Source organism: Octopus bimaculoides, chromosome 15 (genome assembly GCF_001194135.2).
Source record: "Octopus bimaculoides isolate UCB-OBI-ISO-001 chromosome 15, ASM119413v2, whole genome shotgun sequence".
Classification (NCBI taxonomy): Eukaryota; Metazoa; Mollusca; class Cephalopoda; order Octopoda; family Octopodidae; genus Octopus; species Octopus bimaculoides.
In genome coordinates, this window is record NC_068995.1 from 33,383,860 (window position 1) to 33,398,386 (window position 14,527).

The following is a 14,527-nucleotide window of genomic DNA, read 5'->3' on the forward strand; positions in this document are numbered from 1 at the left end:
TATATATATATATATATATGTGTATATATATACGACGAGCTTCTTCCAGTTTCCGTCTACCAAATCCACCCACAGGGCTTTGGTTGGCCCGCGGCTATAGTAGAAGACACTTGCCCAAAGTGCCACGCAGTAGGAATGAACCCGGAACCATATGGTTGGTAAGCAAGCTACTTACCACACAGCCAATGAAAACTTTTTGAAAGCTTTGTGTAGGCCTGAGTAGGTATCGCCAAGTTTTTGGCAAAATTTGAAGCAGATTCTCTGCTCAACTTTCTCCGTCATGGTCAATGCAACGATCACATGCTACACACCTTCCTTCCAAGCACTGATGTAAACAGGGAAAGTGAGCTAGAACGTTAAAACTTAGTGCATATGCACAGCAGAGTACAAGGTCAATCTGTGTCAAGAAACTTCACTGTGTGCTTTAACTACGTTACTGTGGCAACAGTCCGGATACTTATTGATCAGACCACATATCTATGTGTGTGTGTAATGTTTGAAAATTTTAGTTATTATCATTGTTATTTAAAAGTTTTTGATAAAAAAAAATCACATTTTTAAGGACAATACCATTTATATACTTTGTTGGTTGATTGCAAAGAAATGTGATAATAATAATAGTAACCATTAATTAAATCAGAATGAAGGCCATATATATATGCATCGTTTGAGGCATATATATATATAGAGAGAGATTGGAGCGGAATCGTGATGGCACCTGTGCCCTGGCACTTGTGCCGGTGGCACGTGTAAGGACATTTGAGCGAGATCGTTCCCAGTACTGCCTGACTGGCCTTCGTGCCGGTGGCACGTAAAAGCACCCACTACACTCACGGAGTGGTTGGCGTTAGGAAGGGCATCCAGCTGTAAAAACTCTGCCAAATCAGATTGGAGCCTGGTGTAACCACTTGGTTCACCAGTCCTCAGTCAAATCGTCCAACCCATGCTAGCATGGAAAGCGGACGTTAAACGATGATGATGATTAACCACATACATATCGAACCAATGCCAGATTATATATGGTCTGATTTACTAGAAAGAACAGTCAAATCCTTTTCAAATCACATCTAACTGCCTTGAATATACCGTCTACTATAAAAATGGTATCATCACAACTTTAATGCTTTTGATGACACCTTCTCAACCAGGGCTAACTTGATGCTAACCACAATCTTATATTGAATGGCTGAGTATTTTATTTGTAATGTTTTTTACTCTTAGTGTGCAAAGAGTTGACTGACTATTCTTTTCTTTTGCTTTTATTTCACTAAACAATATTTTATAATATTTTCAGATTAGACAACCTTGAAAATGCGGTTAACAAGATCATTATTGGGTTATTTCAAGAGGTATGTGGATCATGAAATAGCAACGACGAAGGGAAGATCTGTTTACAAGAACGTTTATGGGTGGAAGCGTATTCAATTTGATAATAAGCCATGGGTTTATGGTGAAGACCGACCATGGACAGATGCTGCCAAACATATGAACTTAACAAAAAATGCAAAGGCAACAAAACTTCGAAGGACCTTAGTTGAACCCATTAAAGATTGGTTAATATTTCGTGGAGACAGGGTAAGTCACTCTACGCTTGGATACAATTTTACTCATTCACACGGCGATATACCTAAATTATGTTTGATTTTCAGGAAATCAGCAAGGTAGTCTTGTTTCTGTGTCAGTGTCAGCATGTAAAACAGCTATTCTTTAGTCTGTAATACCCATGTTCAGTTATATATAGCAACAACTCTGTAAGAAGAATATGATAAAGGACTGAGATATTTGGTGCCTCACTGTACTCTAGAAGACCCATCCACCACAACAGAATTTATACTGATGCTGGTTCCATGTAAAAAGCCCGTGTGCTGGTGCCACATTAAAAGCACTGGTGCTGGTGCCACATAAAAACTACCCAGTACACTGTAAAGTGTTTGGCATTAGGAAAGGCGTCCAGCTGTAGAAACCATGCTGGAACAATGGAGCTAGTACACCCCTTCCCCTCGGCCATACCAGCTCTAGTCAAACCATCCAACCCATGCCAGCGTGGAAAAATGAACATTAAATATTGATGATGTTAAAACATTATCAATATTACATTCTTAATGTGTGTGTTGTTGTTTAATTCTTGTAGCTGTGATAAACGTCAAAGCTGGGTGAAATGAAACCAACCTGGAAGTGAATGAGAATGACAGCTATCAATCATTCCCAGTTTTTTTTGCTTGTCAATTCCATATACTCACCTTGCTTCTGAAATGAAATCGAATAACCAGCTAGAAGTATATACAAATAGTGTAAAATCTATTTGCTGATGTGTGATAGCACCACACAAGATAGAACAAAACTCAAATTTTACTCAGTAATGTAAGCATTATCAATATCACATACTTAATGTGTTGTTAAACACTTGTAGCTGCAGTACTACGTCTGATAGAGATCCATTTAAAAATGTATAGTGTTAAAAAACAATATATTTCAAAGCTGAGCAAAACAATACTGCCCTGGAAGTGAACAAAAATGACACATATATCAGTATTTCACAGTTTTTTCTGCTCATCAATGCCATACATATGAATGAATGAATGAATGGTCGACTGTTGTGGTCAATACAGTCCAACCTAGTACTTTGTTCATTTGTGTTCCCTCATGTAGGATCTGAGGCCAAAGCCAGATGCATAATGGTGGCTACATACTGGACACACAAATGCTCTGCTGTGTTAGTTCTAGCCTTCATTGCTGCACTTTTTTCCACTTGGCTGATTCATCTTTCATTTTCGTAGGCTTCTGTTTCCCTTACGAATTGCTTGCTTCCAGTCAGACCTGTTCATCACCATGATTTCCCATTGTTCTTCATCAATGTCACATTTCTGGAAAGATTTTTTTCAGAGTGTCTCTATAGTGAAGTTTTGGCTGTCCTCTTGGTCAGTGGCCTTCTGTCAGTTCACCATAGAAGAGCTACCCTTTTATACTTTTCTGAGACTTGGATTACATATAACATGAAAGCCTTGGAGAGACTCTATCAGACATACTTTAAGAGGACCTTAAATACAAATAGTGGTTTCTGACACTGGACGCCTTTATTCTTCACTGAGCCAACACATCCACTATTGAGATGCTTCTCATATGCAACTAAATATGTTGGGCTGGTCACCTTACTAGGATGGAAATGACTAGGTATCTAAGCAGTTGTTTAACAGGGAATTGCAACAGTAAATGTCCAAGACATAAATTTTAGAGACGTTTTAGGGATGTCAAAAATAATCTTGAGGCTTTTAGTGTAGAAGTTGAAAGTTGGAGGCAGATGATGAAAAAGATCAGTTGGTTTGGAAAGAAGTTATTGACAATGGTTGTTAAGTACTTGAAGCATGGAGAATTGAATATGACATCTTGAAACAAGCACTTTGTAAACAAGATTTTACTTTAATCCCAGACACTTCTCTGCTTGAAGATACTTGTAACATCTGCATGAAGGTCTGACCAACCAAAACTAGACTTGCTAGTCATATAACATCTCATAATGGCATTTACTAATTGAAGATATGGCCTCCTTCTTATAAGAAGTAGCAATCACCGCATGTAAAAGAATGTGCGTATATAAGTGTGTGTGTGTTATGCATTTGTATATATGAAAGTATATACATAGACATATACATACATATATATATTACATGAAAAAATGCGAGCAAGAGAAATAATATTCTTAAGATTAAAGACCTGGAAAAGTACAGGACAAGTTATTACATCTGGTAAAGTACAGAACAAGAAAACTTTTACTTAAAATATTGCAGCTAAGGATAAAATTTCAAATAAAATATTTAGATTTAGAAAATATTAGCTTTTATTAAAACTAAAAATTTTATTATAAGTTATTTGTTATTACTTGTTACTTCTGTTAACAATTAAAAAATAACTCAATTAAGAAATTTGAAAATAGGTTATAAAGAATAATAGTAGGACATAATTAGTACAATAAATAGAACAATACAAAAATTAGTTATATATTACAGTGAAACCTGTCCATAACAACAAATTCACAATAAAATTTGTTTGAGTTTTTGCTTAAGTTATTGCCAAGTCTTCACATTTTTAGTCTTGACCCAATGCCTATTTTTTACATAATGAATTTGCCTATCATATATACTATTCTACTTTACATAAAACTTTAGCTATGTTGGTACATCTGGCTCTCATTTTTTAAGTATTCTAGTGTGTCAATATTTTAACAAAATGATGGTACCTTATTTAATTATAATGTTACTTTGTAAATTAAAATCAAATAATTTTAAATATTCAAATTTTATCCTTAGCTGCAATATTTCAAGTAAAAATTTTCTTGTTCTATACTTTACCAGATGTAATAACTTGTCCTGAACTTTTCCAAGTGTAATAATTTGTCCTGTACTTTTCCAGGATTATAATCTTAAGAATATTATTTCTTTTGCTCACATTTTTCCATGTAATCCTTGTTTTTTCCGGGCTATGCTATTATGCTAATTAATAATTTATGATTTTACGTTATTGAAAATTGAATAATAAATTTCTAAATAATATTTTGATTTTTTTCATTTCTGTGATTGAATTATTATTGAATTAAAATAAAAGTTTTAATCTAAAAAAATTAAAATAAGATTAGTTAATCTAACTGCAAATTAGCAGTATCACTGATATTTTCCTTACCTCAATGATGCCAGTGACATGTATTAAAAGTCTCTTTATAGAACTATATTCATAAAAAAGTATAGAAATATATTATCACCCTCAAATTTGTGAAACAAACACTCATAACTTTTTTCTTTTAAAATTTCGTTGCATGAGATTGATACCATGAAATTCCTCGACTTAAAGCTCTATCATTTAAGCTTAATTAAAATATAGTTTGTTTTTAAAATAAAAAAGTTAATTATACTTAAATCCAATTTTTTGCCTTATATTTTTTTCATGATATTTTACCTCACAACTTTTTTGATACAATTTTTTGTTGCATGGGATCAAAACTATGAAATTTCTCATGATTTCTTCTATCATTGAAGCTAAGATAAATATATTTTGCTTTTAAGATAAATAAAAAAAGTTATTTAGATCTAATGCTACAAATTTTGATGTAAATGTTTTTCTACTGGATCAAATCTCAATGTTTTTAATGCCAGAATGTAGCTAGGGACCAGTCCTCTTCAAAAATGTTAACAGTTTGCAATTTGGTTAAGAACTGAATTAATAACAAAGCTCTGAAGATGCTGCATGTGAGCAAATTGCAGCCTTAAAAATATTATTCAACTACTACCATAGTTGAATGATATATATATGTATATAACCAATTTAGAGACGAACCACCACTCTACAACTCCGTCAACGAAGAACCCGTCCAAAACCATGCTATGAGGCATATACCATATCAATATTTATCTAAGATTTTAATCTAAAATTTTAATAATTTTAATAATATATAATATATCATATAAAGAAACATATAAAAGGTAATATAGTGGTAAAATTCCTGTGGGTTCAAGGTATTTTATTTAGAAATATGTATCAAAAAAAGTAATTCTGAAGTTGATTGGTAAATTTTCTAAAATCTGTTAGTACAAATCTAAAATTGATTGATACAAATATAATATTGGTCGATACAAATCTAATATTGGTCAGTGCAAATCTAAAGTTGGCCGGGAAATCCCCTCCTCTCTCTCTCTCTCTAACCTCGTGGGCATCGGTACCATTTTCCTCTTTCTCCGTTCTTCCATTCTCCGAACTTTCCATCTTTCCGACGAAGGGCTACGCCCGAAACGTCATACACTCTCTCTTTCCTTTCCTGAGCGTCCAATAACACTATCCATATCACGTCCTCACTTTGTTGTTGTTTTGTTATTGTTTTTTTGAACTTATATATATATATATATATACATATATTATAAATGGAGATGTGTGTATTCCTACGTTAATTAACCTAGACAATAACGTGTGTATTCCTACGTTAATTAACCTAGACAATAACACAGTTTAGATTTCTTCTCCCCACCCCTCTATCATGCTTATCTTATATATTTTTGTATTTTATTCCATTTGTCACATTTTTATTTCCCGAGTTTTCCTATTTTCATTAGCATACAACATTTTAAAGGGACATAACTTGTATTTGTTTTACGTCCCATGTAACAGTTTGTCTACAGAAATCTTAATGTTCGTGTCCAAATGTTTGCGTTGTGTAAACTTATAAGATCACACACACACACACGTACATCTATCACTCTGTCTACAAGTTTTTATTGATCTTTTACATTCATGTACAATAGTTGTGTAACGTCATAAAATTCGGTTTCAAAATTTGGCACAGGCCAACAAGTTCGGTGAAGGAGGTAAGTCGATTACATCGACCCCAGTGCTCAACTGATACTTATTTTATCGATCCTGAAAGTACAAAAGGCAAAGTCGACTTCGGTGGTGTTTGAACTCAGAACGTAAGGACGAACGAAATTCCTTTAAGCATTTTGCCCGGCGTGTTAACGATTCTGCCAGCTCGGGCAAAACGTCATGAAATTTACAAGCTCTAACGCCTCGTTATCTTCATCTCTCTTTGTTGCTAAGCATACACTTTCACATTAATTTACTCGTATTATTTATTCATATTCATTTGACTCCAGAAATTCAATTTAGACTCACACAAACACATGTATGACTGATTAAACCATAACAATGATAATAATTCTTTCTACTATAGGCACAAGGCCTGAAATTTTGGGGAGAGGTACTAGTCGATTACATCGATCCCAGTGTTCAGCTAGTACTTATTTTATCGGTCCCAAATGGATGAAAGGCAAAATCAACCTTGGTGGATTTAAACGCAGAACATAAAGATGGATGAAATGTTGCTAATGATTCTGCCAGCTTGCTGCCTAATAATAATAATAATAATAATTACTAGCTGGACCCGTGAAAAATTCACGGAAAACAAAAAATGTAAGCATCTGTAAACAGTGTACTAGTGTCATGAGAAATGTTTGTTTATTATGACCGTTTGTCTTTGTGTTCTGAGTTCAAATTCTGCCGAGATCGACTTTGCCTTTCGTCCTTTCGGGGTCGATCTAATCAACTGGCCCCCTCCCCACAAAAGATTCAGGCCTAGAAAAGTGTATTGTGACAGTTACAGAATATATAATCCTACCAAAATATCTGTTACACAAACGTAAACAGAATTACTATTTAATCTTAAAATACATCGTACATATTCAAAGAACCTTAATGTACAAATTTAAATGCAAAAGAACGAAATAATAAATGGAGTTATGAATGAAAGTTTGGTAATTGCATTTATTTCCCCACGCGACACTTATTATTGCAAACATGTTTTAACTAACCTAAACTATGCACATACACAAATACATTTATATTTATATATGTCTCGAGTTGTAGCTATAATTCAAAGTGGCCAGCCTTGTCATATTCTGTGTGAGGCTGAATCTCCCTGAGAACTACGTTAATGTTATGCATGTCTGTGGAGTACTCAGCCATTTGTGAGTTAATTTTATCTTTGTGTGGTAATGAAAAGTGAAATTGACATCCAATATTTGCTGTGTGTATGTATCTATTTATGAACTTTTCTTTGTATTTATGTATCTACTGTCTCTCTCTCACTTTTCACACTTCCTTTGTGTCCCTCTTCTCTCCCGTTCTCGATTTAACAATGTGTATATGTAACTATGTATCTACTTCTCTTGCGATGTGATAAACATTTAAAAACACAAAACGAACACCGTCACCACTCAATGTCTCTTTCTCTCTCACTTTTTCTCTCTCTCTCTCACACTCTCTTTCTTTCTCTCATACGTCCTCTCTGAACCATTTCTTTCACTCTTTTTCATTCTCTCTTTTTCTCACTCACTCTCACTTTCTCTCATTCTCTCTCTTACTTCCTCTCTGTTCTCTTTGCCACTTCTTTGAAGTGTGACGCACACAACAGATATGTACAAAAACGACAAGTTAGCATATTAATATTATTGATTATTATTATTATTATTATGGTTTCAAATTTTGGCACAGGGCCAACAGTTTTTGAAGGGAGGGTGGAAGTCAATTACAACGACTCTGAAAGGATGAAAGACAAAGTTGACCTCAGCAGAATTTGAACTCAGAATGTAAAGACAGACGAAATGCTGCTAAGCAGTTTGTCTGACGTGCTAACAATTCTACCAGCTCTTACTGCCTTATAATAAATATACTATTCCATGACAGCTATATTCATCATCTTAAATCATCCTGTTCTGGCAGCTGTATGACGACAACCGATCCTGTGCTGCTCACCCACGGGACACTTGTTGGGTGGGAGTCCATCACCCAGAGTTCCATCTTCATTTATACCATTGTACAGGGTGTGCCAAAAGTCACACATCAAAACATTTAAAATTTTATTTGTATTACATTATTATTATTATTATTCATTTTCTTCACCATATACAAGTACGTGTGTATTCATCATTATTTAGTTTATTTTATTCAATTTTAGAAAAATTTAAGCATGTCTTTGACAATTCCAGAGTGACTTGAACTTATTTTACGCACAACTTTTCACCCACCCTGTAGTCTTTTAGCCATTACTTTTATACTGAGGAAAGTGATGATAAGGTGTTACAAACACCAATATTTTTATCAAGATACCGTCTCTTGAGGGGTTTGCCTCACAAGACTCAAAGGGGCTTCTGTGTCCTTCAAAATTTAAGGGAGCTATCCTGTGTTGGACAGCAACCCAGTACTCTGAGCTGCACAGCTTGCAAAAAGGGAGTTGTTTCAGTCATTTGACTGCGGCCATGCTGGAGCACCGCCTTTTAGTGGAGCAAATCGACCCTAGGACTTATTCTTTGTAAGCCTAGTACTTATTCTATCCGTCTGTTTTGCTGAACCGCTAAGTCACGGGGACGTAAACACACCAGCATCGGTTGTCAAGCGATGTTGGGTGGGGGGACAGATACACGAACATATACACATACATATATATATATATACATACATACATATATATATATATATATATATATATATATATATATATATATATATATATATATATATATATACGAGAGGCTTCTTTCAGTTTTCCTCTACCAAATCCACTCACAAGGCTTTGGTCGGCTCAAGGCTATAATAGAAGACACTTGCCCATGGTGCCACGCAGTGGGACTGAACCCGGAACCATGTGGTTGGTAAACAAGCTACTTACCACACAGCCACTCCTGTGCTTTTTTTTTTATAATAATAAGACTTTTTTTTAATAATAATAAGACTTATTATTATTGTTATCATTAAAAATCATTGTTGTCATACTTATTTGGTAGTATTGTTGCTGTAGTGATGGTGGTAGTTCTGTTGTCATCTGTGTTGTTACTTTTGGAGTTATTGCTGTTGGTGGTTTGAGAAATTTGTTGGAGAAATTGGGATTGGCATGTGGGTAGAACATGCTCAGAAAACTGCTTTATTGAGGATAGTGAGGATTTTGAGGCTAGTACTTGAATGTTAAGTATTGTGGAAGCAGACCCTGTGACACCCTTGACCACAGCTAGTTGTTTGCTGAGAGAATTAGCCAGAGCAAGTGAAATTGAGAGCTCTGAGAATTAAAATGTACAATAATAATAATCATCATCATCATCGTTTAACGTCCGCTTTCCATGCTAGCATGGGTTGGACGACTTGACTGAGGACTGGTGAAACCAGATGGCTACACCAGGCTCCAATCTGATTTGGCAGAGTTTCTACAGCTGGATGCCCTTCCTAACGCCAACCACTCTGAGAGTGTAGTGGGTGCTTTTACGTGCCACCGGCACGAAGGCCAGTCAGGCGGTACTGGCGTATTTTATGTGCCACCCACACAAGAGCCAGTCCAGGGGCACTGGCAACGATCTCGCTCGAAAGTCCTTACACATGCCGCGGGCACAAGTGCCAGAAAGGCAACACTGGGCACAGGTGCCATCACGATTTTGCTTTCGCTTGCCCCAACAGGTCTTCGCAAGCTGAGTTTCGTGTCCAATGAAGGAGACGACGTTGGCATGGGTGCCAGTCATCGAATTTAACTCGATTTCGATTTCACTTGCCTCAACAGGTCTTCGCAAGTGGAGTTTAGTGTCCAATGAGGGAAGGTACGCATAAGTGGACTGGCTGAATAATAATAATAATAAGGAAAGGAAAAAAAAAATAGATATATACAATCCTCTTAAGTACAAAATAATCCACCTATGGAAAATGAAGGTGAAGATTGCCAATTATTGTTGGTTCCTTGGAGACAGTATAAGAGGGCATCAAGAGGAATATAAAGGGAATCGGAATAGGGTGCCTAGTAGAGCTGTTACAAAAGGTTTGCCTCCTTGGCACGCCCAGAATATTAGATAGTAGAAAAGAAGACAGAACATAGAATGAGAAGAAATACTGCTAAGCATTTTGTCTGGTGCATTTATGATTCTGCCAGATTGCCACCTTAATAATTCTTTTAACTATAGGTACAAAACCTGCAGTTTTAGTGGGATGGGGCTAGTCAATTACATTGACCCAAATGTTCAACAAGTACTTATTTCATTGATTTTGAAAGAATGAAAGGCAAAGTTGATCTCAGTGGAATTTGAAATCAGAGCACAAAGGCAAATGAAATACCACCAACAGTGTGCTAACAATTCTATCAGCTTGCCACCTTTATATGATGATGATAATCAAAGTCAACTTCAGTGGTATTTGAATTCAGAATGTAGCAATGGGCAAAATACTGCTAAGCATTTTGTCCAGCATGCTAATGATTCTACCAGCTCACTGCCTTAATGATAATAATAATAATAATCCTTTCTACTATAGGCACAAGGCCTGAAATTTAGGGGAGGAGGTAGTCGATTACATGAACCCTAGTGTTTCACTGGTACTTAATTTATTGACCCCAAAAGGATGAAAGGCAAAGTCGACCTTGGCAGAATTTGAACTCAGAATGTAGTGGCAGATGAAATACCACTAACCATTTGGCCCAGCATGCTAATGATTCTGCCAGCTCGTTGCCTTAATAATAATAATAATAATAAAAGGTCACAGAAAATGAGAAAGCAACGATACTCTGGGATATGCCAATACACAGAGAGAGACGGAGAAATTAAGGCCAATAAGCTGGATATAGTTGTCAGAGATCGTCAAGAAGAAAAATATTTTGTAATTGATGTATCAATACCAACAGATGACAATGTTTCTCTAAAAGAAACGGAGAAACTTTTAAAATACAAAGACCGGAAATAGAGGTAACATGAATGTGGAGTCTAAAAACAGAAACAATTCCTATCATAGTAGGCATATTAGGTATGATAAAAAGAATATTCAGACATATACATAACATAAACACCAGGACTAACAAGTATATATAACATACAAAGAATAGCACTACTAGGCACTACATAAAACACTTTCAATACAGTAAAAATGAGAACATCACAAGAAACCACTGCACATACCCAAGGCACACAGAGTTGCACTCCATAGTGCAATGAAAGCACATGATAAAAATAAGACTATTGAATAATAATAATAGGGTTGTTTTTACGTGATCAGAATGAAATCAATAGTAAATTAAATTAAACCATCACAACAGATACTTTGCTTGTTTATGGTGATATAAATATCCCACTATATCACTGAATTAGCAATAACAGTAGACTACTAGAATGTCTTGAAGTATTTAATTCTGTCTCTGCATTCTGATGTAACACACTGCTTCACTATACTTAATTACATTTTTCCATCCTTTTTAACTGTTGAGAAAAGGGTACCAATAACACAAACTTGTTCTGGTTAGTTCAAATTTATGAAATATTGTGTTGTTTGTGCCTTGTTAAAAAGATATATTTTTATATAATGTTTTGAACAAATCTATTGTATTATTGTGGAAACAGGCTGTCTTTGTGAGAGTAGAAATACAATAGGCATTGATATTACTATCCTCTTAGTATTTTACACTGTTGCTATGTATTTCTTATTGTTTAGCAGCAGCAAAGACTCATCATTACCAGAGTTCAGTAAGAAATTACACCAGTAATTATAAAATTTGTTAGTATTCCTCTATTTATATAGAATTCTAATCATTTCTAAAATTCTGCATGTCTCTGAAATAATCTGATAAAACAAAATACTTAATCATTTGTTATAAGGTTTCTGTATTAACAGTACTTTCAGTTAATCGACTGTTTGTGTTATAGATAATATACATGTACATGCACACACGCATGCACACACATATTGTGTGTGTGTGTGTGTGTGTGTGTGTGTGTAAGCATAGCCATCTGGTTAAGAAGTTCACTTTGAATCTATGTGATTCCAAGATCCAATCTGACTCTACAGCACCTTGGATAAATGTTTTCTATTGAAGCCTCAGATTGAATCTGTTACCTTGTAAAATTTGGTATACATAAATGTGCTGACATCATTATGTGTACATGTGTGAGTTATGCACAGGCATGACAGAAGTAAATAGACGCCCTTATAATCATTAAAATTTATTTATATCTGAAATTATATGTTCTAATTATTTATTAATTGTTATAATGTGAATATCTAATATTTAGTAGACATGCCCTTTGCATTTTTCAATGCAAGGGCCCTATTAGGCATGCTACTGATCAGATGACGAGTATTCTCTTGCGGAATTTCTTGCCAAGTTTCATGCAGTAATCTCAAAAGATCTGGTTTTCTTGGATGCTTTCTTGTTCTTTTTATGAAGTGTCCTGTTCATTATGCCCCAGAGTTATTCAATAGGGTTCATATCTAGTGACTGGCTTGCCCATGGAAGCTTTTTAATGCCATTCTCTTCCAATCAATCTTGGGTCTTTCTAGCCATGTGACAAGGAACCCAATCTTTCTTAAATAAAGAGTTTTCTTTAATCATTTCACTACTGGAGAAGATTGGAAGAAGTTCTTTCTGCAGTATGGACACATATTTATATGAGTTTATGTCTCCATCACACTTCATCAATTCTGATCGACCATTGCTCTAAATTGCTCCCCATACCATCACAAAATAGCCACAGTGTTTCATTATTGGCTACAATCTTTTCACATCAAATTCTTGATCACAGAGTCTCCAGGCCCACACTTGACTACTGTCAGAAAATAAGGCAAATCCAGACCCATCAGAGAATATGAGTGTCCCAAAATGCTAGTGGCCTCTCCACCATTTCACTGGCCCAATCTTTTCTCCGCTTGATATTGGTTGGTTGAAGAGTGGCTTCCTTCTTGCTGCTCTGCCATAGTAGCCAAACTGTTCTGGGACTGACATCAACTTGTCTTAACAAAGCAAAGGGTCCTGTCAGAGGGCTTGGTTGACCTGGGTGAGGTGATCTGGACTCCTTCCCCTCTCTGGTGAATTGCACAATCAGTCTATTAACTGAAAGCAGGATCCCATGGTTTTCTGTGATTTTACGCTGTCCACCTTCAGATTGATCCACAATATGGTCTCTTTGAAACTTGGACAGTTTCAAGGCTTCTATTGTACGTGGCATGATTAAACAGTCACACATAGAACCTGAAACATAAAAATGTCAGTTAGTAAAGAATATAAACCTTTTCGAGTTAAACATAAAACAATGTTTTATGGAGTGTCTATTTATCGCCTTGGACTGACCAAAGCCTTGCGAGTAGATTTGGTAAATGGAAACTGAAAGAAGCCTGTTGTATATATGTATGTGTGTGTCTTTGTGTCAGTGTCCCCCCCCCCCCAGTAATTGACAACCACTACTGGTGTGTTTATGTTCCCGTAACTTAGCAGTTCAGCAAAAGGGACGAATAGAATAAGTACCACACTTCAAAAAATAAGTACTGGGGTCAATACATTTGACAAAAAAATTCTTCAAAGTGGTGCCCCAGCATGGCTACAATTTAATGACTGAAATATTAAAAAAAAAAGAAATATATATGCATATGTGCATATTTTATATTTTGTAAACCTTACAAAGTTACTCAAGGGCTGATACATACATACATACATGCATACATATGTACATACATACATACATGATATATATATTACAACAAAAATTTAAATTTTGGACATAGGGGTTCCAAAGGTTTCATATCCACAAGGCTTTTGGCCTTGTGGACAACCTGTCAGATTTTATACAGACAAAAAATTAAAATTTTCTGTGTGTGTATATATCTATATACATACATATGTGTGTGAGTGTGTGTGTATATATATATATCATCATCATCGTTTAACGTCCGCTTTCCATGCTAGCATGGGTTGGACGACTTGACTGAGGACTGGTGAAACCGGATGGCAACACCAGGCTCCAATCTAAATTTGGCAGAGTTTCTACAGCTGGATGCCCTTCCTAACGCCAACCACTCAGAGAGTGTAGTAGGTGCTTTTACGTGTCACCTGCACGAAGGCCAGTCAGGCAATACTGGCTACGGCCATGCTCGAAATGGTGTCTTTTATGTGCCACCTGCACAAGCCAGTCCAGGGGCACTGGCAACGATCTCGCTCGAAAATCCTACGGAGGCCAGTCAGGTGGTACTGGCAACGGCCACG

General features: G+C 35.7%; 1 protein-coding gene across 4 annotated transcripts in view; it reads left to right on the plus strand.

Annotated features, from left to right (window-relative positions):
* The window catches only part of LOC106880614 (uncharacterized), a 78,539-nt gene that overhangs the window by 5,432 nt on the left and 58,580 nt on the right, over window positions 1-14,527 (plus strand). For all 4 annotated transcript variants that reach the window (XR_008265623.1, XM_052973238.1, XM_014930628.2 and 1 more), the window contains exon 2: window positions 1,295-1,575. Coding sequence is in view for 3 of the 4 variants with exons in the window: in XM_052973238.1 (XP_052829198.1) it covers window positions 1,312-1,575 (264 nt within the window). In the remaining variant the exon portion in view is untranslated. The remainder of the gene's footprint in view (window positions 1-1,294; window positions 1,576-14,527) is intronic.